The sequence below is a fragment of the Antechinus flavipes genome, chromosome 1 (genome assembly GCF_016432865.1).
Source record: "Antechinus flavipes isolate AdamAnt ecotype Samford, QLD, Australia chromosome 1, AdamAnt_v2, whole genome shotgun sequence".
NCBI lineage: Eukaryota > Metazoa > Chordata > Mammalia > Dasyuromorphia > Dasyuridae > Antechinus > Antechinus flavipes.
Genome location: NC_067398.1, coordinates 12,941,539 through 12,966,336, shown reverse-complemented (window position 1 = coordinate 12,966,336; position 24,798 = coordinate 12,941,539). Strand labels below are relative to the sequence as shown.

At 36.6% G+C, this 24,798-nt stretch overlaps 1 protein-coding gene across 3 annotated transcripts in view; it reads left to right on the top strand.

Moving 5' to 3' along the window:
* The first annotated feature begins 1,122 nt into the window (after positions 1 to 1,122).
* The window catches only part of TASOR (transcription activation suppressor), a 96,559-nt gene continuing 72,883 nt past the window's right edge, over positions 1,123 to 24,798 (top strand). Inside the window, exons 1-6 of one of the 3 annotated variants that reach the window (XM_051979121.1) lie at positions 1,123 to 1,654; positions 10,416 to 10,561; positions 17,297 to 17,389; positions 20,297 to 20,369; positions 20,891 to 20,982; positions 21,668 to 21,829. In XM_051979121.1, coding sequence (XP_051835081.1) covers positions 1,351 to 1,654; positions 10,416 to 10,561; positions 17,297 to 17,389; positions 20,297 to 20,369; positions 20,891 to 20,982; positions 21,668 to 21,829 — 870 coding nt within the window. In that variant the 5' untranslated portion in view covers positions 1,123 to 1,350. Of the gene's footprint in view, positions 1,655 to 10,415; positions 10,562 to 17,296; positions 17,390 to 20,296; positions 20,370 to 20,890; positions 20,983 to 21,667; positions 21,830 to 24,798 lie in introns of those variants that run through there. The other 2 variants (XM_051979135.1, XM_051979120.1) reach the window with 2 other exon arrangements.

Genomic DNA, 24,798 nt, shown 5'->3' with positions numbered 1-24,798 from the left:
ACAGGGAGTGAGAGAAAGAGACGGAGAGTGAGAGGAGACGGAGAGTGGGAGACGGAGACGGAGAGTGGGAGACGGAGACGGGGAGTAGGAGACGGAGACGGGGAGTAGGAGACGGAGACGGAGAGTGGGAGACGGAGACGGAGAGTAAGAGAAAGAGACGGAGAGTGAGAGGAGACGGAGACGGAGAGTGGGAGAAAGACACGGAGAGTGGGAGACGGAGACGGGGAGTGGGAGAAAGAGACGGGGAGTGGAGACGGAGACGGGGAGTGGAGACGGAGACGGGGAGTGGAGACGGAGACGGAGACGGGGAGTGGAGACGGAGACGGAGAGTGAGAGACGGAGACGGGGAGTGGGAGAAAGAGACGGGGAGTGGAGACGGAGATGGGGACGGGGAGAGGGAGACCGAAACGGACACCAAATTGAAAATGAGGAGAGGGGAAAGGGAGATGGAGACGGAGACAAATGGGGAGATAGAGACGTAGACAGACGGGAAGATAGAGACAGAGACGGAGACAAAGAGAGATAGAGACGGAGACAAAGCTAGAGATTCAGAAAGAGGTAGAGACAGACAGGTTCAGAAAAAGAGACAGAGACAGACAAGGAGATAGTGACTCATAAGGAGGAGAGACAGGATCTGGACACAAACTCAGCACTCCCTCTGACCCACGTAAGTCAGGGGTTCCACAGAGATTCTTGAGCTCCCTGAGCTCCCTTCCCACTCGAGTTCCCGGGCGTTTCCCTGCTGACTCCCAAGCCTTCGGTCCAAGGGCTCCACTGTGTTTTCGAACTCGGGGCCGCCCAGGACGCCCAGATAGAGCAATCCCTGAGTCCGCAGTCCCGAGGTCAGTTCTCGATGCAGGGGGAACAGAGGGGAGGTCGCCTTTTGGCCAACCAGCAGAGAAAGCCTCGCTCCGCCTCGTCCTTGGGGCCCCGCCCCTTCCGCGCTCTCCCTTTGGCTGGTTCACGGAGCTCCGCCCCCTTTGTGGAGTCCGCGAGGCCCGTGCACGAGCTCCTCCCGGCTTCAGAAGCTGCCGCTGCGGCGCAATTGGTTGAGCGGTTTGCGCTGGCTCCGCCCTCGGCGCCGGACGCGAGCACGCCGAGGGGCTGCGGCGGCGGCGCGGTGGCGGCGGCGGCTTCTGCGGCGGCGGGCCCCGGGAGCGCGAGCGTCCGTCCGTCCGTCCGTCCGACCGACCGTCAGTCAGTCGGTCAGTCAGTCAGTCAGTCGGTCAGTCGGTCAGTCAGAGAGTCGGAGAAGGGAAGGGAAGGCGGAGCCGGGCGGAAGCGGCGGCGGCGGCCCGGGCGACAGCGGACAGCTCCCGCCCCTCCTCCCCCGGGGCCCTCGGCCCGGCTATGGAGGCGGCGGCGGCGGTGGGAGCGGGAGCCGCGTCCCCGCCCAGAGGCCCGGCCGCCCCGGAGCCCGAGGCCGCCTCACAAAATGGCGGAGGCGGCGGCGGGGACGCGGCGGCCTCCTCGGGCCGGCCTCGGGCCCGCGGCCTGGGCTTGAGCCTGGGGCCCGGCCGCGGTCTCGGCTCGGAGCCCGAGGCGGGTGGCGCGGCGGCGACGGTAACGACGGTGCTAGCCCTGGCCCGCGGCCCCGAGGAGCTGCCCGTTAGGAGGAACTTCCAGATCCCCAGGAAGAGCCGGGAAAAAAAAGGTGGTGCCCCCTCCTAGACCCCTCCCCTGCGCCCCCCTGTGCCCGCCCCACGCGCGGCCCGCGGCCCACCCGTGCGCCCTTCTCCCCCACGCGTGGCCCTGTGTGGGCGCCGCTGCCCCAGCTAGTAATCCCCTCAATGCGGGTGAGAGTAGGAAAGTGCTGCGGGAGGAAGTCCCCTAAAGTTGTCCCCGCCCGAGCGGTCCGTGAGATGCTTCTGGGCAGAGACTGATCAAGGGGAGTCCCGCGGCCTGAAGGCCCCTGCCTCCCGTAACATAGGTCTGCCTAAAGAAACGAATACACGCCCCGTCTAAGATCAGAAGGAGAGTGCCGGGGCCACAGTGGACCCTGCACAGAAAAGGCCCGAATTCATTTCTGTCTCTAAACTGACGCGCCGGGTGGAGGCTCTTGGTGTAGAACCCGAAGGTCTTAATCACTAAAGGAACTGTTAGGGGAGGAGAGTTATTTTCTAAAAGCGTTTTATTATCATTTTCCTTGGGAAAAGTGTTTAAGATTAGAACCGACTAAGACCCGTTTCCAATTAACGACCTTTCACTAAAAGCCTCCAAATCAACTCTCAGCGTTGGATTCTTGATTTTTGAACAATTTGAACGAAATGTTGTGGGGCCCAAAATGACGTTTTCAAGGTTTACATTCCTAATAATTGGTTGTGGAAAACATGTAGACTTAAATTGAGCAAATTAAAAATGGAAGCAATTGAGGGATTATGTAATACAAAACCTTTTAATAATTCCCTCCTGGGCTTCTTGTTCCCCTGGGAAATTGTATTTTTCCATCCATTCTTAGTGACAAAGGATGTTAAAGTTTCTTACTGGGAAAACGGTCCCAAGGCAAGACCTTTAGTAAAAAATGAATTTGGAATTTACCTGAACATGGCATGAAAAAAGCTGTTCCAGATAGCAAGATGAGATTTTGGTTAGGATATTCAGTATTATTAAATTGAGTGGATGCTCACAACAAAATTTCAGCTTTTTATGGTGCTTTTTGAATAAGAACTTGATTAGAAAAATAGAGTAGACAGATGACTTTTCGTGTTTTATCCCTACATCTATAGTGTTAGAAATTGTTAAAGGGTATAGAAATTGTTAAAGGCTATGTAATGTCAGCATTGTTGTGCTTGCTTAAGAACTTAGCCAGATAGGAATTACTTTTTAAAAATTCTGAATTTTGTCTACAGAGATTCCAGAGTAATTGCCACTTGTCTAACTCTTCTAATCTGGGTCCTTTGCTTGTCGACTTTGTTTGAGAATGTTTTATTACTTAAGTAGCACAGTACCCAAGGAGCATGTTGAGTTTGACTTTTAACAGTAGCCTTTGGTCAGAAATAACTTTTGAGTTAGGGAAACGTCTTCCTTAAGATTTTGTTGTTGTTGTATTTGGCCAGGCAATTAGGGTTAAGTGACTTGTCTAGAGTCATACTGATAGTGAATAAGATCTTGAAAGAGAAATAAAATTTGGCTGGAGAATGTTGACATCTTGGAATGAGTTTTCCATATACATTCTTTGAAAGGATCGCGTGTTTGAACCTCAAGGAGGTACTCAAGATGACAACTTTGGTGATCAAGAATTTTTTTTAGTTGCCGTTCAGAAGCTTTAGGCAACACTTGAAACCCAGCTCTTTATTTATATAATTGTCATTAAAAAGCTTACATTTTATTTAGGGAGACAACATGGATTCTTATAAGTACCTAAGTCAGTACATATAGTGGAGATAAATGGTAATTTTAAGGGAGAACTTTAGCAGCTCATGGAACTGGGGAAAAGCTGTCAGAGGTGGTACTTAGGATGAATACTTGAAAAAAAATTTTTTAATGTAATTTTTTTTCCAATTATATGTAAGAATAGTTTTAAACATTCATTTTTTAAATAAGATTTTGATTTGCAACTTTTTTCTTTTTCCTGCTTTCTCCTTTTCCCCTCCCCAAGATTCAAGTTTCTAATATAGATCATTAGCTTGCAATAATGTTAAAACATTTCCACATGAGAGATTGAGCTTTTTAGAGTACCATGTAATAGTAAAAAAAAAAAAAAAAAAAATTACGTTTTATTTTATTTTTGGTTAGTTTGTTCATTATAGTAGAATGTAGCTTTATATGTAACCAAGCCAAAATATTGTAAATGTCAGACTTCATTCTGTATACCTACCTGACAGTTGATTAACTGAAAATATGAATTTACTCTTTTTCTGGCAGCTTCAGTCAGTTATCCATTTAAAGCCTTTGGAGGTCAGTTCACATTTTTGAAGCCATTGCTCTGGCATTTTAAATAATTGTATTGGTTACATTCATTTCCTATTTAGTTTTGTATTTTTTTTTAAACATAATACAATTGTAATTTTAAGATTGATTTTTGGTATTTAAAATTAATTTTGATTAACATCTTTTGTTTTTACATTGCCTTTTGTTTTCAGATTTGCCCTTTTCCTTCCTCTAATCAAATTTTTTTTTCTCTAATCAATTTTTAATGGAATCAAAAGGGTAGAGAGAAAGCAGTTCAGCAAAACAAATCAGCCCATCACCTAAGAGTCACAGTATATTCTGCATTATTTCTTAATAAGCAAGTTGGTAGAACTGGATAGAAGGAAAGAATTTGGTGTTCTGTGATCAAACGTCTTAGTTTTCAGTGGACTAACTTAATTTATCAGGTGTTTTAATTTAGTCTTACATGTTTCATGTTGCCAGTAAATGCTATTGGCGAAATAAGATATTTTGTTTGATAAAACAGCTTCACATATATTTTCACTGTAATCAAGCATAATCTTTTTTGGTAAACCGTATTTTATTTTTCCAGTTAGACGTAAAGATATTTTTCATAAAGATATTTTTCATCATTTTTTGTAAAATTATGAATTTCAAATTTTTCTCTCATCTCCCCAAGACTGCAAATAATATGATATAGGTTATACAGGTGCTATCATGTTAAACATATTTGCATATTTGTGTTGTGAATAGAATAAAAGGAGGAAACAAAAACTAACCAAATAAAAGGAAATGATCTGCATTCTGACTAAATAATTTTTTCTCTGGATATGGACAGCATTTTCTATCAGGAGTTTTTGGGAATTGTCTTGGATCATTGTATTCCTGAGAAGAACTAAGTCGATCATAGTTGATCATCTTGTAATGTTGCTATTATGTGCAATATTGTCTTGTTTTTGCTCACTTTATTCAACATCACTTCATGTAAGTCCATGTTTTTCTGAAATCAGTCTACTCTTCATTTCTTGTAACACAATAATATTCCATTGTGTTCATGTACCATGATTTGTTCAGGCATTCCTTAAGTGATGGGCATCCCCTCTATTTCTAATTCTTTGGCACCATAAAAAGGGCTGCTTTAAGTATTTTTGCATACATAGGTTCTTTCTCCTTTTTTATGATTGCTTTGGAGTATAAACCTCATAGTAATGATATTGTTGGTTCAAAGGGTATGCATAGTTTGATTGCCCTTTGGATATAGTTCCAATGAAAACACAACTTTCTGATCAGCTAGCTGGTTTAATATCATTTCACATTTTGCATCTAAGGCAGTGGTTAAATTGATTTGATCAAAAAAAAGGTGATGGAACCAGTTCAGGAGACCTTCTGGCCCTTAGGCTAATTATTCCTTCTATTCTGTATCATTCTCTCATCCAGAATTAGCCTGTTTAGAGAAACATTGAAGTGTGGTCAGCTTTTATTTACTTCTGAAGCTTTAAAACCGTTTCCATCATATAAACACAGGTCTTGGGCATGTGTACATAAAATTTGTTTTGAAGATTGTGCTTAAGCAAGTAATTATGAGAAGTAGCTTGGGTGAATTGGAATGAATACAAAGGAAATCAAAAAGATACCTGTATTCTAGTCTCTACCTCTATGAACCCTATGGACATACCTTATATGAAATTTAGTCAAAGTTACTTCACATTTCCATCCCTTAGTTTCATCTGTAAAATGAATACTGAACTAGAAAATCTAATGAGATGATATATTTCATAGAATATCAAGATAGGTTTTTGATATGCAGAACAGTTCAACAGGAATGTTTTATTCAGTGTTTTTTAACTTGCATTGTACCTTACTCAATAGTGGTGTTTTGACAGTGAAAAGAATTCACTGTCTATTCCAATAGATCTCAGATTGTCAAATTGGCAGCTAATAGATGTTAGGAAGCTGATTTCTTTGTATAAAGTGTTATGTGTATGATTTCTAGGCAAAATTTTATTGTTTAAGGCCAGATAATCTAAGACAGTGGTTAAATTGATTTACTTCGTATTTGTATGACCTTGAGCAATTTATTTTCAGCCTTCTGGGCCTCAGTTTGCTCTTTATTGCATTTAAATAGATGAGATTCAAGGGCCAATTTCCAAGATCACTTAGTGTTTTGTATTCTAAACTTTTTTTGAATGTGAAAAACAGGAATTTTGATACTGAATTCATTTTTTTAAATGTTAGACTAAATCATAACTTTTTTTTTGATTTTTCAGCACTGATCCTTTTTTTTTTTTAATTTAATTTTATTTTATAATAACTTTATATTGACAGAATCCATGCCAGGGTAATTTTTTTTACAACATTATCCCTTGCACTTGCTTCTGTTCCGATTTTTCCCCTCCCTCCCTCCACCCCCTCCTCTAAATGGCAAGCAGTCCTATATATGTTAGATATGTTGCAGTATATCCTAGTTACAATATATGTTTGCAGAACTGAACAGTTCTCTTGTTGCACAGGGAGAATTGGATTCAGAAGGTAAAAATAACCCGTGAAGAAAAACAAAAACGCAAATAGTTCACATTCGTTTCCCAGTGTTCTTTCTTTGGGTGTAGCTGCTTCTGTCCATCATTTATCAATTGAAACGAAGTTAGGTCTCTTTGTCAAAGAAATCCACTTCCATCAGAATCCATCCTCATACAATATCGTTGTTGAAGTGTATAATGATCTCCTGGTTCTGCTCGTTTCACTTGGCATCAGTTCATGTAAGTCTCTCCAAGCCTCTCTGTATTCATCCTGCTGGTCATTTCTTATAGAATAATAATATTCCATAACATTCCTATACCACAATTTACCCAGCCATTCTCCAATGGATGGGCATCCATTCACTTTCCAGTTTCTAGCCACTACAAACAAGGCTGCCCCAAACATTTTGGCACATACAGGTCTCTTTCCCTTCTTTAGTTAAATCATAACTTTTCTTTCTTTCTTTTTTTATTTAATAATAACTTTATATTGACAGAATCCATGCCGGGGTAATTTTTTTTTACAACATTATCCCTTGCACTCGTTTCTGTTCCGATTTTTCCCCTCCCTCTCTCCACCCCCTCCCCTAGACGGCAAGCAGTCCTATATATATTAGATATGTTGCAGTTAAATCATACCTTTTCAAGAGGATAGGTTGCTGCATTTTAAAACAGTAGTTTTTTATTTTTTATTTTTCAAAATATGTGCAAAGATAGTTTTCAACATTCACCCTTGCAAAATCTTATGTTCCGAATTTTTCTCCCTTCCTCCTCTCCTCTCTTGCCTAGACAGCAAGTAACTCAATAAAGGATGAACACGTGCAGTTTTTCTAAACATATTTCCACATTTATCATGCTGCACAAGAAAAATCAAATCAAAAGGGGGAAAAATGAGAAAGAAAAGAAACCAAGCAAACAACAATAAAGATGAAAATACTCTTCTGATTTACTCCCAGTCACCATTGTCCTTTCTCTAGATGCAAATGGCTCTCTTCATCACTATTCCTCACCTCTTTGTTGAAAAGCGCCCCATCCATCAGAATTGATCATCACATAAAATCTGGTTGCTGTCTACGAAGTTCTCTTGGTTCTCACTTCACTCAACATCAGTTCATGCAAGTCTCTCCAGGCATTTCTGAAATCATCCTGTTGATTCTTTTTTATGGAAATAATAATATGGAATTAAAAACTTGACAAAATATGTTAACATGGGAGTAAACTATTAAGGCTGTTATTAAAGATTGAATATTTATTTTCTTAAAAGACTTAGCTGGAAATAGTGGACTTGGAGAGAGGACTCGGCACCTAGATCTTGCTTCCTCTCCTATATTGGACATGGAGTGGTTGTGTAATCCTTAATTTTGAATTCTCGAGGCTTGATGTTGCATAGTTATGAATCTGCTTTGGTAGTTTCCTCTCCCAGAGTTACCTCCATTAATGAAATGAAATCACAGATGTAGACAAAAAAAAAACTTATTTGCTTAGACATTTTACATTTGATTTATCAAAAAAAAAAATAGTAGTCTACATAAAGAAAACCCTTATTTGTAGAAAAAAGTACTCTCATTTCCTTAAGGATAGTGCTTCTACTACCCAACTTTAGGGAAATATTAAGAGGTTATGAAGTTGGTAATATCAACTTGTGCTTGAAATCAAGTACTTATCGAAAATAGTAACAGATTTGCTTTACCTAAGTGAATCATTTTGAAGACCTCCAAATAATTCGGGGTGGAAGGAGGGATGGAGTGAAGAAGAAGAGAAAGGGCTGAACTGGTGAGAGAGGGAGCCAGTTTATAATTGGCAGAAGTGGTAACCTGGCGGGACCAGTCTCTAGCTTCCATTCTTCTGCTTTCCTTAAATAATTTTTTTTTTTTTAAGGATTTTTCTTGTTTCTGTTTTTGATGTTTTTTTTTTTTTTTCTCTTTTGTCTGAGTTGTGCTGGAGCCAGGGTACATCTAACTGAGGGGAAGTAGGGGCCGAGCGGGAGAGAGTGCACAGTATAGGACAGTAAAGTTACCTTGATTAAAAAAAATTAACTAAAGTTTTTGAATTCTAAATAGATTTTTTTTTTGGTAATGCAGATTTCTTTCAGAATTCCTTTTTGGAATTTGCAGAATTTGAACTTGTAATTTATTAGCTTTATTTATTTATTTTTTATTATAGCTTTTTATTTACAAGATATATATGCATGGCTAATTTTTCAGCATTGACAATAGCAAAACCTTTTGTTCCAATTTTTCCCCTTCTTCCCCCACCGCCTCCCCCAGATGGCAGGTTGACCAATACGGGTTAAATATGTTAAAGTATAAGTTAAATACAATATATGTATACATGTCCGTACAGTTATTTTGATGTGTAAAAAAAATCGGACTTTGAAATAGTGTACAATTAGCCTGTGAAGGAAATCAAAAATGCAGGCGGACAAAAATAGAGGGATTGGGAAGTCTATGTAGTAGTTCATGCTCATGTCCCAGAGTTCTTTCGCTGGGTGTTACCTTTATTTTTGTAAGGAAAAATGGAGCTAAGTATTTATTAAGTTTAGGCACTTGACAGATATTTCATTTGTATCAGAGTGTTAATTATATTCGTTACACATTTTTACTTTAATTTTTAAAATTAAAACATTTGTGAATTTGAATTGTTTTAAATTGAGAAAGGATACAGACATTTTGACTAGGAATTAATTTAAAGTTACCTGAATTGTTTCTGTCTCTCCCATTCTCCAAGTTTTATTCAAGAGCTATTCTTTTTATTAGAAGTCTAGTTAGTTTGTAGCCATTTTGTCTGTTTTTAATGTGTTGAAGGTAGAACTGTCTAGGGGAGAGAATAAAGTAGATTTTTTTTTTTTTTTTTGGTGATACATTGGGTCTTCTTGCATCTTATATCATGATTTAATTTAAAAAATATCATTTACATTCTACTTTTTATGATTTGAACCAAGCTATAATTTGTAACCCAACAAATGGGAAATGGATCATAGCATTTAGAACAGGAAATGTTCTTTTACTTTACATATAAAATAAACAGCTGGAGTAGTAAGTTGATTTAATAAACAATGTCGCATAATTAATACATAGCAGAACCATAATCACAATTCAGCCCTTCAGGCCTGAAGGAGGACTTTATAATATTATGAAAGACTTAGACCCTGGAAAATGGATTTTATTTTTTTGTTTTCTTTTTGTTTTTTGTTTTTTAGCAAACCTTATTGGGTAAAGAGCAAATTTATTAAAAAAAAAAAAGGCTTGTGAAACAATTTTGAAAATATGGGGATTTGAAAGAAGATTGGAATACAGATTTTTTTAAACTCATTAGTAATGTAGCAATGTATTACATTTAATTTTACTGTAGTCGTTTAATATTTGGTTAATTTTGAGAGAGGAAAGCCTAGAAAAACCAGAGAAGAATTTTTTTTTTTAATTTTCTGTTCTTTTTCTTTTTTCATGGTTATGTTAGTATTATGTTACTGAATTGAGATTTTTTTTTTTCATTTACAGTTTTGGTATATAAAATTATAAGAATTTTATTAAATTATTTGGTTTTTCAACAAATAAAAGTTGACTTTAATGTCAATAAGCTAATTATACATTTTTGACTAGATTTACAAGTTTACATAGGAAAGTTTTATAATTCTTTCCTTTCACAATAAATTATATGTAAGTTGCTTTTCATTACTCAAATTTGTCATAATTTTAAATGATGTATCTAAATCTATGTAATGAGCCCTGTATAAAACACCACTGTGATTTAACTATTTGGAAATATCTTGATCAAAACAATTGATCAGATTAGCCATTAGTCAGATGGAAAGAATTGATTTTATGAAATTTCTCCCCTGCCACACACTGAACTGTCAAGTAGTGTTTTGGTCATTTGTGAAGAAGGAAAGACTTGTTATGTCGTGGTTTCTTTTAAATTTTAAAAAATTGTTATATTTTAAATTCTAGCCCCTACTAATTTAGGAAAAAAGTATTAATAGCAAATACTTTTAGAATTTGCTAATTTGTATACCTTAATTTTATTTTTTAGCACTTTTTCAGCCAGTAACTTCAGGCACCCGAGAGTTTGAAGATATTCTAAAAGTTCTACACTCATCTTACCTTGAGCCAGGATCAGTGGCTAATTTTAACTATAGACGAGCTAGTTTGGTTCATAATGAACTTTTGGAAAAAGAGGTAAGTTCTTAATTTATCAGTCATTTTTAACTGTTGCTAACTTCTAAATAAGTGAAATACATTTTTCATTTTCGTCCTTTTAAACTATCATAAAATCTTATCATGAAATAAAGAAAATAAAAATTTCCTATTTGATGTGTTCATTGATGAATGAATTCTTAAAATCTTTTTTACTGTTACTGTGGAAAAGATAATATGAATTAGACCACAGCATAGTTAGATGGATTTGAATGACTCAATACATTGTCATTAATGGGATTTTATCATCCCAGATGCAGGTCCCCAGTGGCAAGTCCTGGCATATGAATATAGTTTGAAGGTGTCATTTACTCATGCTTTGAATAAAGAACTATAGATTGCATGTTTATGTAATTTGCAGATGAGGGATAGCAAGTGGTTTGTTGATAAAGGGTTTTTTTTTTTTTAATAATAGCTTTTTATTTTCAAAATACATACAAAGGTAGTTTTCAACATTCACTATTGTAAAACCTTGTGTTCCAAATTTATCTCTCTCCCTTTTCCCCACTCCTTCCCTGGACATCAGGTAATCCAATATAAGTTAAACATATGTAGTTCTTCTAAACATATTTCCACATTTATCATGCTGCACAAGAAAAATTGGATCAAAAAAATGAGAAAGAAAGAAAAAAGCCAAGCAGCAACAAAAAGGTGAAAAGACTATCTTGTGATTTAAAATTCAGTTCTCCCAGTCCTCTTTGTGGATGCTGATGGCTCTCTCCATCCCAAATCTGGATGGAACTGGTCTGAATTGCCTCATTGCTGAAAACAGCCATATCCATCGGAGTTGATGATTACATATTCTTGCTGTTGCCATGTACAATGTTCTCTTGGTTCTACTCACTTCACTTAATATCAGTTCATGTAAGTCTTTCCAGGCTTTCCTGGGAAAAAAAGAAATTACATTTTAGGAAGACATTGCTATGCTGGACAGTATCCAGAGGAAGATGATCAGGATGGCATAAATCCTCTAGATCATGGAAGGATCAAGGAATTTGGGACTGATGACCTGGAAAGAAAAGATTCAAGGCAGATGTTCTGAGTCAGATGTTTGAAAGCTTGTTGTGTACAAGAGACATTGGGCTTTGTTACATAGACTTAGTGGCAGTGGGTAAAAGTGCAGGAAGTTAAATTTAAGTTTTCATATATTAGGTGGAAGGTAGCAAGTGACAGTGTCTGGAGAGTTGTCCATGGAGCTAGGATGATCTGGGTTTGAGTGCTGCCTCTGGCAGGTATTGGTGCTCGGTGCTCTGGATCCAAGTCAGACAACTGACTTGCAAGCTGCCTGCAGCCCCTAGCATTCTCAAGTATTGCTTGAATCAGGTTAAAATATAATTTTATTAATCATTTGTAAATTTAACATAATATATAACATTTAATAGATTCATTTTATGCGATTATTATTAAAATTTAATTTTATGATGGAAGAAAAATAAAAACATATTTTAAAACTAAGTAAATATGCACCCCCCAAAATCCTTAAAATACGCTTTAGTGGCTATGATTTCTATATGAGTTTGATCTCACTATGCTAGTAAAAAGGTATCCTAAATGGAGTCAGTGCTGTTTAAAGCAGTCTTCTGTTTTTTGGAGGTTAGAATCTGAACTCTAGATGAACCCCCCTCCATTTGGTCATACAAACATATTTCCTTGGACTAGCAGAATTTTTTGACTGATCTGTTAATGGTACCATGCTTCCAAAAAAAAAAAAAAAAGAAAGAAAGAAAGGTTTTTTTTTTTTTCAAAGATTGAGCACCTATAAAATCATGGCCTCTCTTTGTTCAAAACTATATAAGCAGGGAGACTTTTAGAGGAATTTTGTAGTTTCTTTACCTGTTGTGTCTTCACATTCTGGGTGATTGCTGTTGCATAAGTCTTTAATGAACCTTTCGTTTTTTCTCCTCATACATTTGTGGTATCAGATTTTTCACCCAACTTTAAGCAATTGAAAAATAGAAATTTTAGAGAGAAAGTTGCCTTTAATAGTGAAAGCACAAGTTTAACCCATCTCCTGTATATGAATTTATTCTAAGATGATACCAGGGAATTCTCCAAAGATGATTAAGCTGAGTCAGATTATGGTTATTTTTAATGATGTTGTATTCAGTTGGAATGGGAAAGCTGACATCAAGAAAGCAACATTTATGGGAGAGAGGGAAGAATTAGTGGCTTCCCAAGACAAGTTTCAGAAAGGGAAAAACATGGTTCCTTCCCCGAAGTACCTCATATTTTAGTAGAGGAGACAGCTTGAGTCTCTGTCTAAGCTGGACTTGGTGTAAACAGAAGGGAGCCTGCAGGGCAAGGCACCGATGGTAGGCAGGTTGGGAAGGCCTCTGGAAGAAGATGGCATTTGGACCAAGTCTTGCAGGAAGCCAGGGCTGCCCTGATGCAGAGGGGAAAGAGAGGAATGGAGCTTTCCACTAATGCAGATAGCCCAGGGAAAGGCCAGAATGGGGTGGGGGGGTGGGGGGAGATTAAGGAGCCTGGTGAGAGCAGCACAGAGACCATACACCAGAAGGGGAGGAAAGAAACTGGACAGGTAGAAAGAGGCCTTTTACCTTGAGCTGGACAGAATCTGGAGTCATGGAGATTGCTGGAGTAGAGTAGGTAGATGGTCAGCCTTATGCTGTCCCGCAGTCCCTTTGACATCAGAGATGGTGTTAGAAAGGTTTATCCTGGGCCACACTGGCCCTATGTGGGGAGAAAGCGCAGGGGTGACCAGCCTCGCTGTTTTGAGGTTGCTCTAGGACAGCCAGCTTAGGGATGACATGAGAGATAGACAGGGGTGTCTTTAGAATGTTGGCGAGCTGGGGCTGAGGTCAGGAAGCCTTGAATTTGACTCTGGCCACAGACCTTTGCAGTGTTTGGGCAGTCATTCAATGCCCGTTTGCCTTGGGGGCCTGTCCTTCACTTGGCAGAGTTGTAATCCTTGATAGGAGAATCTTTGTCTAGGGCTTAGTGTCTGACATGGTGCTTCTCTTCTCCTGTAGAATTGTTAAACTGTTACTACTATGAATTAGCCATTGGGCTGAGCCTGAGGAGGCAGAGATAAAAATGAAACAAGTTTGTCCTCAAGGACTTTCTACTTTGTAGGTAGGGATAACATATATGCAGATAAGTGTAAGGAGCATATACTGCTCAGTTTGAGGCAGATTCCAGTGGATGAGGAAGACTCCTGTAACAGGTAGCGCTTGCCTGTTTTGGAGGCCACGGGGGTCTTCAAGAGGCTCAGGTAAAGAGAAAATGCATTTCAGGAAGGGAAGGCCTGGGCAGAGGCGCCAAGATTATCTCTGAAGTATAGCAATAAAGCCAGTGGGGTTGTAGCCAGGTTATCAAAGGGATTTAAAAAGCCAAACTCTGGAGTTTTATATGATCCTAGAGGTATTAAGGATCGGTTGGAGTTCATAGAGAAAGAGAATGACATTGTCTGGCCTGCAGTTTAGGGGAATAATGGGCAGCTTTGTGAAAGTTGGATTTAAAGATAAGAGAGAATGGAAGCTAGGCAGAAATTAGGAGGTGATCATAATCATCTAGGTAAGAGGTATTAAACATCCAGTCGAGCGTCTATAACTATGCTGCAGTTACAGGAAATATGCTGATGATAAAGGGGACAGTATTTGATGATGATTAATTTTTCATATATGTCTTGAAGAAAAGGAAAGAGTCCAGAATGATACTAAGCTTGTGAACCACTGTGACCAGAAGGATAATGATTCCCAGCACAAAAAAGAAATTTGATAGAGATGTCTCTTGGTTGGGGAATCAATTGACAAGCATTTTATTAAGCTCCCAATATGTGCCAGATACTCTGCTAAGCTCTGGGGATTCAAGTGCAAAGAATGAAACAAATGCTATTCAGAAGACGCTTACTATCTAATGGAGGAAACTAGTATTTAGCCAAATAAATATAGGATAAAAAGAATGTGATCAAATATAAATATATCCAAAGTAGAGTAGATGGGGTGGACTGTGGCATGAGGAGGGTCAGGTAGGAAAAGCTCCATGCAGGAGATTGTGCTTAGGCTTTGTCTTAAGAGAAGAAAAGGATTTCTTAAAAATTTAGTTATTTCTAAATAAAAGTTTTTTATTTTCCAAATACATGCAAAAATAGTTTTCAACATTCACTCTTGCAAAACCTTGTATTCCAGATTTTTCTCCCTCCCTGCTCCTCATCTCTCCCCTGGACATCAAGTATTCCAATATAGGTTAAACATGTGCAGTTCTTAAATGTATTTCTACATTTATCATGCTGCCCAAGAAAAAATAAAAAATAATGATAAAAAATCAAACAACAACAAAAAAGGTGAAAAATATTAGGTTGTGATCCATATTCGGTCCCCCATGATCCTCTCTGGATGCAGATAGCTTTCTATCACAAGTCTATTAGAATTGGCTTGAATCATCTCATTGTTGAAAAGAGTCACGTCCATCAGAATTGATAATCACATAATTTTGCTGTTGCTGTGTACAATGTTCTTTTGGTTTTACTCACTTCACTTAGCAGCAGTTCGTGTAAGTCTCTCCAGGCCTCTCTGAAATCATCCTGCTGATGGTTTCTTATAGAACAGTAATACTGTTCCATAACATTCATATACCACAATGTATTCAACCATTCTCCAATTGATGGCCATCCTTTCAGTTTCCAGTTTCTTGCCAATACAAAAAGGGCTGCCACAAACATTTTTGCACATGTGGGTGGATCCCTTTCCCCCTTTTATGATCTCTTTGGGATACAGGCCTAGTAGAGACATTGCTGGATCAATAGTTTTATGTTCTTTGGAGAGAAGTATTCTTGAGGAAGAGGTGAGGAAAGTGCATTCTGGTTATGTGGTATGGCCAATGCAGAGGCATGGAGCTGGAGATGTAGTGCTCTGGTTGTTAGTAAGCATTTAGGAGGCACGTATTTTTTGCTAGATCTGGACAGTGCTGAGCACTGAGGAACACCCTTGCTAAGTATGTCGAGTAGTGAGAATTTGTTTGGATTGTAAAGGTCAGAAGGGTATACTTTCCAGTGAGGGTGGGATGGCACATTGGGGCCACCTGCAAAGGGCTTTAAAAATAATGAAATATTAGAGTTTTTCCTTGAGGGTATAGAAAGGAATCCCTGGGGTTTGTTGAATAGGAGAGTTATGAGATGAAATCTTTCTTTAATCCTAAAGTCATATAGAATTCATTGAGTAAGGTAGTGTTATGGTCAAATCTGCATGTAAGGAAAATTATTTTGGCAGCAGTATTAAGAATAAACTAGTGGGGAGAAATTTGAGGCAGGAGGACCAGTTTAGAAGCTGTGGCAATAATCTAGATGAGAAGTGAGGAGGGCCTGAATCAAGGTGGCAGCGTGGTGAGTGGAGATGTAGCCAGCCTACCTTGCTGGGTTATTGTAAAGATGCTTTGGAAACTTCAATTATTAAGATCCTGAGAAAGATCTCTTACCTTCTGGTGACATGTGCACTTCGGAATGTCATAGTTGTAGTTTCCTAGTTGGATGGTAGGCTTCTTTAGGCTTGATGGAGGTAGTATACAGGATTTGGCAATTGGAGTATAGGGTGCAAGGTCCAGCATACACAAGAGTTAAATGCCCACTGTGCTCTTATGGCCTTTTTATATGTTTCTGTGGGGATAAAGACTCGACTTGTAATTTCATTGGGATAGAAAATTCTTATGTGATCAGACTCCCTCTACCAAAGTGAGTCAGCACCATTTTTGCTGCTGAGGGCCTTAGTTACACTGAGAAATTATCATGTACACAGAACAAGTCAGAGGTGGTACATGAAGCCAATAATTTGAGTGGTTTAAATATAGAGATTCAGATAAACTTAAGGTGAGAATTGGAGACTGGTCTAAATTTTAATATTAAATTACTACAAAACGCTCAAATACCAATATAAACATTAGACTTGTTTTCCACATAATAACTTGTCAATTGCTGTATTTCTAGTAGAATTAACTTTTACTTTTTCATGGTTTCAGATAGGGTGTATTCTGTCTTTTCTATTTTGCTTTATATTACTTTATATATACCTTTCCATAGTTCTTTGTAGTACTCCCTCTTGGTAACCTTTGTTGCATTTTAGGATTCCTTTATGTTAATATATTATAATTTATTGAATTGTTTCCTTAGTATTAGAAGAGTAGGTGATAGGAAGTAGTGGGTAAGTTGTTAGAAAATCTGAGTTGAAGCCTTACCTTCAACACTTAGTAGTTGTAACTCAGGAGAAATCTTTAATTCCTTTGAACATTAGTTTACTCATTTGTAGTATGGGGATAATAATGATGGGGTAGTTGGGAAACCTCATATGAAAAAAATTATATATAAAGGACTTAGTAAACAATGCTGCACCTTATATTAGTTACATTTTTCTTGTTAAACATTTAGATTCCTTTTTAAAAACCCCAACTATATTGCTGCTATATACATCTTTTAACAGTAACTTTTTGAAGTAACATTTTCAGATTATATTCCTAGCAATGGAAAATACTTATATAATGTTAATGGAAATGTGGATATAGACAAAGAAGGCTGTCTATCTAGTGGTATAGCACTAGAAAGGTAGTTGAGACAGAAATCATGTTGGAAAATTGAGTTCAGAAAATTAAAAATAATCTAATTAGATGTCTTTCTAAATTGATAGCTTTTGGAATAATATAGAATCTTGGTATTTTTATTTGAAGCTTTAGTCACCTATGAAGGGTTATGTAGATTTCTGTTTTTAACAGTTCACAGAGAAACGGAGAGAACTGAGATTTGATGGTCGTTCAGATAAAGAACTTTCAGAATCCTATGCATTTCTGATGGTTGATAGGCCTCAGGTAAGTGTATCCATTTATTATTATTTTTTAAATAATTATAACTTTTTATTGACAGTACATATGCATGGGTAATTTTTAAAATTATCCCTTGCACTCACTTTTGTTCTGATTTTTCTCTTCCCTCCTTCTATCCCCTCCCCTAGATGGCAAACAGTCTTATACATGTTAAATATGTTATAGTATATCCTATGGTGTATCCATTTATTAAAAAATAAGTTTCAGGACATTTTAATCACTGAATAATAATTTTGAAATTTCTGGAGCTTTTAGTTTATGTTTTTTTCATGTAATGATATTCTTCATCTGAAGTGCACAATGGGATTCGGTAAGTAAGTACTACATTATAATTTTATAACTAGTACTTTTTCTACTCGTAAAATCCAGAAGAATTTCTTATATTTTATTATATTTTAAATGCATGTTTACTCTTCTCAGAAATCTTTTTGTGACTCATGATGTGGAGGTAACCTTGATTTCTGCAATGCTAGTTCAGTGTATCATAAGATCTAAAAGGTGGTTATAACATTCTGAAAAGTCTTTGATTATAGAGTGCTTCCCTTTTTTCCCCACCTCCAACTACTCTGCTTAAAATATGGAAGAATTCTTAGTCTTTGACTCATGAATTCTTTGGTCTTGGGAATCTAGAAAACAAATAGAAGTGCGAATTTCACTTTAGTAGTGTGCCACCCTTTAAAAGGGCTTCTGCAACTATACTGATAGAAAAGGGAACAGATTACTTATGAACTATGTAGTTTCTAGACTGTCAATAAACATTAATCATTGGTAATCTTAAGAGATTCATGTCTTGCAATCAATTAACATAGTATTGCAGAAATAGAATCATAGCAAAGTAGATTGAATGACCATGTGTTGGGTATTGACATCTTGATCTGGATGTCCTGTAGCCATGTCCAGGACTGCACTCATTATCTTTATTTCTTTCAAACACAGTAGTCCTCCAATCTTTTCTATTTAGTAGAATAGTCTACTTCCCCTTGCAGTAAGGTTTACAACCTTGGATCATGCTTTACTGTAAATTCGACTTCACCCCACATATCTAGTTAACTGCTGAGCGTTCTCTTTTAACTTTACAACATTCATCCCTTTTACTTGTTGATTCTTCAAATATCTTTCATTGTGGAAGGACCTCACAACAGTTTGTGCTCGGTGCTGGCAGAGCCTGTAAGAACCTGTGTCGTTGACACTGATTTGGAGCATTGGAGCTGGATTCTTCTTTAGTAAAGGAAGTTTGTCTTAGTGGGTGGGAAATTTTTGAAGTGTGGCTTTAATATTTATTTTTTCCTCTGGTGTAAAGTTTAAATGAACTTTTATCCCTCTACTTATCTATTCTGACATGATTTTTGTATAAAGACTATATTTTTCAACCTTAGAGGATAAGTTTTAATGGTTAACAATTCACTTCTAATTTTGTGGACCTTGCTTCCTGCTAGTATTCTGGGATACAGGCTTCACAGTTGAACATATTTTACCAACATTATCACTTTTTTTATGTACTTCATAGAACTTTTTGAACCCAAGGGTTTTGTATTAGAATAAACAAGTAGTACCCGAATTACTAATTTTTGTGTTTTGAAACTCTTAAGGGGGATTTCCTTTCCCCACATCTTTTAAAAACCTTTTTCAGTCCCTTCATCTCCCCTAGCTGTCATGTTTTTTCTCTATTTTTGTGGCTCTCTTCCTTGATAGCCTTCCTTTCCTTTTATCTACTTAACTTTATGTAATTTGACTTCTGACATCATTAAGTGAAACTGCTCTTCAAAATTAGCCTGCTCATTGGCTTTCCTGTCTCAAGACTTTATCCACTTTGGGTCATCTAATGTTCAGCTGTCAAGTGCAGGTCTAATTGTATCCCTTAATTTTCTTGAGTTAAATCCATTGATTCTTCTCATCATTGTCAATGATAAAATCCTCCATGATATTTGGCTTTTAAAGCCCTTCTTAACTTCTAAGTTTCTTACTTGTTCCTTCCCATTTACTTACTCTGTGATCCAGTCACATTGTTCTTCAAATGGCACACTCCAAATTCCTAAGTGCATTTTCATTGGCTTTCTTGAAGTCTCAGCTGAAGTCCTGCCTTCTGCAAGAAACCTGTCCTGGTCCCCTTTAATAGTGGTACCTTTCCCTTAAAATCATCTCCAGTTTGTCCAGAATGGATACTGTTTGTATATTGTTAGTTATTCTAAGCCTGTGAGCTGTCAGAGAGCAGGGATTGTTTTTGCTCTTCTTTGTATCTCCATGCTTAGCACAATTTCTGGCACTTAGTAGTGTTAAATAAATTCTTTTTTATTTATCTTTTATATATATATAAATAATCATTTAACTTTTATTGGCTACTTATTATGTATATAAAGCACTACAAATGTATCTTGGAATTGAATTGTTTGATAGGAAGCATAAATGCTTTTTCACAATGATTCTCAATCATACTTGAAATAATTTGCTCTTTTAATATTTCCAAACTTCTTGCTTTCATCCACATGTGGATTCTATCTCTACCATAGATCTCTTTCTATGCTTTATTTTGTAGGAGTTCTTCATAAATTGCTATGGATTGACAGTCTGTTTTCTGATAAGCCTCTCCAAATTTAGTCAGTCTGGACCTTGGAATCATTTGTCAGTTTCTTCTTTAAAACCTTTCCAGTTCATTTTAGGACCTGGCATTTGCTATACTGACAAAACATTTGAAAGCACAAATTGGATAACATGCCATTGTAAGGCATTAGAATAGGACTTTGTGTGAGGACCCTGGTATCATTTAGGTTTTTGGGGGCATGCAATGTGGTTCAGTAACTTATATTTTGATTTTTATATGGTAAAAACGTGGTCTGTTCCATTAATATTATCATGCTAATTATGAACATAAGATTGTGTTTTTGTTTACTTTAGGTACAAGGCATATGTGAAAAAGGCTTACAGGTGGGCCAGTCCAAAATAACAATTCTTGGCAGCCCTTCCATGGGTAACTTTTTTTTGTTTGTTTACTTTTGCCTACCTATTTGTTGTTTCTTAAATAATGTAGTATTTAATGTAATGTTTTCTTAGTCTTTATATTTAAATCTAGTCATCCTACACATTAACTGATTTTAAATTCAGAATGTTTTAATGTTAGTTTCATCATAAATACTTGTATTTGTGTATTTAAAAAAAAAAACAACCTCAAAAAGGAATGTGGCTTATTAATAACCAAAGGAGAAAAAATTAACTTTTAGAAATCTCAACTTGCTTCTTAATATTATCTACTCTTTATTTTTTTCTTTACATTTCCTTAAACAAGATTTCATAGAACAAAAGTTATTTTGGGGACATATCTTAAGTCTGGACCACTCTCCTCTTGTAGTCAGAATCAAGGGGTTAAAAAGGATTCTTTTGAACTTTTATCAGTCCTTCAAATTTTCAAGTTATTGGATTTTTCATTCATGGTTTATTGTTTCTAAAGTAAATGCAAATTTAAAACATTCTATACATTTCTATTCCTTCTAGGTATCTATCTTTCCAGGTATGCTGATTTATTACAGGCTAATCCTTTGGAAGCTGGGGCAACGGGTGATGTTATTATTTTTAAAATAATAAAGGTAACTTCAACTCTGCACCTCATTTAGTTGACTAAGTTCTAGAAGTTTATTTAAACTCTTGATGATTTTTTTCAAGTTCCATATGTCTGGTATTGGTATTAAGGCACTTGGAAGGCCCTTAGTTGTTGACTTTAAGCCAAACATTTTAATTACTAAGCAGAGTTAATGAGCCTTCTGTAAGCTTTTCTCTTTTTCACTGCTTAAAAATGAAGGGAAAAGGACTGTGTTTTGCTAATACTTCATTTTCATGAAGGGAGCACTATAGATAATCTTATTTGAAGATTTATTGTGAATCTGAGCAGTTTTTTAAAAATTAGTTTTTATTGATTCTTTTTTTGCATCATTGTTGTTTCCTTTGTAATCCTCTCCCTTTTAAAGACCCATTCTGTGAGACATAGTATTTTTTAAAGGCAAAAAAAGAAAAAGGAAAAAAATCAGCATCACTGATCAAAAGTCTGAAAATATGTGAGTTCATGCAATTTCTTAAGTTCCTCTATTTCACCTTTTCTTTCCTTAGCTTCTATATTGGTAAAAGTTTTACATTGTCACCAATGCTCTTAAAAAAATGCTTTATTGCATGGGATTCTGTGCTCAGTGAGCACTCTATATGTGGTTCTTAACTAATGTGGTATCTTTTGTCATAGGAGTTAGTTGCACTTTTAAACTTTGTGTTTTTTTATTTCAGGGAAAAATGAAAAGCATATATGATCCCATGGGTGTTAAAAATACAGAAAATGCAGCAAATAAAAATTCTTTGGATCCAACACCAAAACACGAATGTCACGTGTCAAAGAATGCAAATAGAATTACTTCCCTGTTGGCTTACAGGGCCTTCGAGCTTACTCAGGTATGTGTATGGATTGTTGACCTGATTTCTGCCACAGAATGAGAAGAGACCCAAGTGGTTAGAGCTACTTAGGACTTTAGAGAACATTTAGTTCTACCTTCTGATTTTTACAGATGAAGAAACTGAAGCCTGGAGAAGAGACTTCTCAGTGATTACACAATAAATATTAGTGGCAGAGTTCAGAAGTCTTAGAGATGTTCTAACTCCAAATCTTAGTCTTTGTCTTATGTTATTCCTGGCTTAGTTTCTTTATCTCACTTTGAATCAGTTGCGAATTTATGTTTGTTTGTTTTTTTGAATAAAGCTTTTTATTTAAAACATATGCATAGATAATTTTTAATATTCATCCTAGCAAAACTTTGTGTTCCAATTTTTTCTCCCTTCTTCCCCAACCCCCCAAGTTGACAAGTATATGTTGAACATGTGCAATTCTTCTATACATATTTCCAGAATTACCATGTTGCATAAGAAAAATCAGATCAAAAAGGAAAAAAAAAATGAGAAAGAAAATAAAATGCAAGCAAACAATAAAAAAGTAAAAATAATATATTGTGATCCATATTCAGTGCCCAAAGTCTCTCTCTGGATGTAGCCGGCCCTCTTCATCACAAGTCTTTTGGAATTGGCCTGAATCATCTCATTGTAAAAATGACCGTCAGAATTGATCATCACATAATATTGTTGCTGTGTACAATGTTCTCTTGGTTCTACATTCCTGTTTATTTGTAGTGAGCCTGTGTTAGACTTTCTGCTTCCACTCTGTCACCTTGGTCCAGGCCAATAAAATGTCATGTCTGTACTATTGCTTCTCCACTTTTTCCTTTCTTTCCACTATTTCTCCTGTTAGATTAGTTTTCCAAGTTACCATTTTATCATGTCACTTCTGTGCTTAAAAATCTTTCATGTTTTCCTCTTACCTCAGGATGAAATTCTAAACATTTTGCTTTGCATTCAAGTACCTTCATAATCCTCTCTGTTCCTGAATTCAGTCAGGCTGGTATGATTTATCAATTAGACATTCCCCCTCCTCCTTCTAGCATTGAAGCTTCTTTTTTCCTATTTTGTTATTGAAAGCCCATTTCACTTAAATCTCGTGAAACATTCCTCATTTCACTCAATGAACTTTCTCTCAATATGCCTCTTATCTTTTAAAGAACCACTCATATGGTGATTCATCATATTTTATATCATTTAGCTTGTCAGGATAGAATGACATGCCTTCCTAACTGGATCATGAGCATCTTGAGATAGAAATCATGTCTGTTGTCATCCAGGATAATGCTGTGGTTCTGCAGTAAATGTTCATTGGTTAAATTCATAGGAAAATTTTAAAACTTATGCTTAAATTGGAGCAATTTGAGAGTAATTCAAATCCTTGACTAATGTGTGTGATCACAGCTATATATAATCACTAACAAACTGTTTAAAAAGGTAGTTAAGCAAAATGTAAAGACTTAGATTTGTTTATGATGTTATGTAAAGTATGGACATAAAATAAGGACTTAAAAAAATAAACCATGTATTTGAGAATTGAAATATTTAAATCAGTTTTATTCCATTCTAAGTTGTGACTTGGGAGATTGTTTATACACATGTACTTTGAAGATTGAAGATCTAAACTATTTCAGACCATCACAATAAAATAATACACTAAAAGAAGTCCATCTAATAATAGTTGTGTTTGCATAATACTATATTATTGGACTTATTAAGAGTGCAATAGTAATATGTCTAAAAAAGTAATGTACATATTTACATTAAGTATTTTATTGGTAAAAAATGCTAACCTTCCTTTGAGTCATTAGTGAGTCAGAATCTATTTGCTGATAGAAGGTCTTGTGGATAGCTGTTGACTGATTAGAGTTGTGGTTGATGAAGGTTGGGATAGTTGTAGCACTTTCTTATAGTAAGATAACAATGAAGTTTATTGCATTAATTGACTCTTTCTTTCATTTAAATACTTGTAGACCATTTTAGGGTTATAAATTGACCAAATATTATTGTTATCTCAAGGAGTGGGGGAGTTGTCTGGGGAGAGGGAGATAGTGGAGCAATCAGAATACATACAGCATTTATCAGTTAATTTCAATGTCTTATGTCAGTGTAGTTTGTGGCCTCCCCAAACAACTAAAATAATAATATCAAGTATCAATGATCATGATCACCATAATAAATAGAATAATAGTGAAAAATTTGAAAAACTGAAAATTACCAAAATATAAGAGTCACAATGGGAGCACATGTTGGAAAATGGCACAGATAAAATTGCTCAATGCAGGGTTGCCACAAACCTTCACTATATAAGAAAACAAAACAACAAAATAATCACAATATCTGCAACGAGCAATTAAATGAGGTATAACTGTTTTATCTTTGTTGTCCTTGCAGACATTTTTGAAACTCCCTATTCCAAGTTGTCTTGATATTCTTTGATTAGCTTTAGTAGTGGGAAAATCTTTTGGACTTTTGTTTGGCTTTGCATCTTCTACTAATCCTAGTTTGGACCCCGCTTTTTTTTTCTTGATTTTACTTGATTTTAGGAACAACAATATCTTGACAGTTGCTTTTTCTCAAATTAAACTAGAAATCCACTTACAAAAACATAGAGAAACATTTGTTACACAGTTTTATATATAAATAATTTAATCTTTCAATTGTACTCCATTCCAGAAAACTATGTTATCCCATCATTCCTCAGGGAGAAAGTGCTGTTGGTATACTTTCTTAGGACTCCTGAGAGAGTATTACAAATAAGTAATGGTTAGTTATCTTACTATTTATTGAATATTAGAGTCAGAAGACTTTAGTTTGAATCTTGCCTAAGGAATTTGTTTCTTAGGGGACCATGGAAAAGTCACTTAATCCTTGAAATCTTTTCTCATCCATTAAGTAGAATTGTAATATTTGTCTTCCCCATCTCACCTATTTCTTTTGTGAGGAAAGTACTTCAAAAATCTTAGAATGCTTTA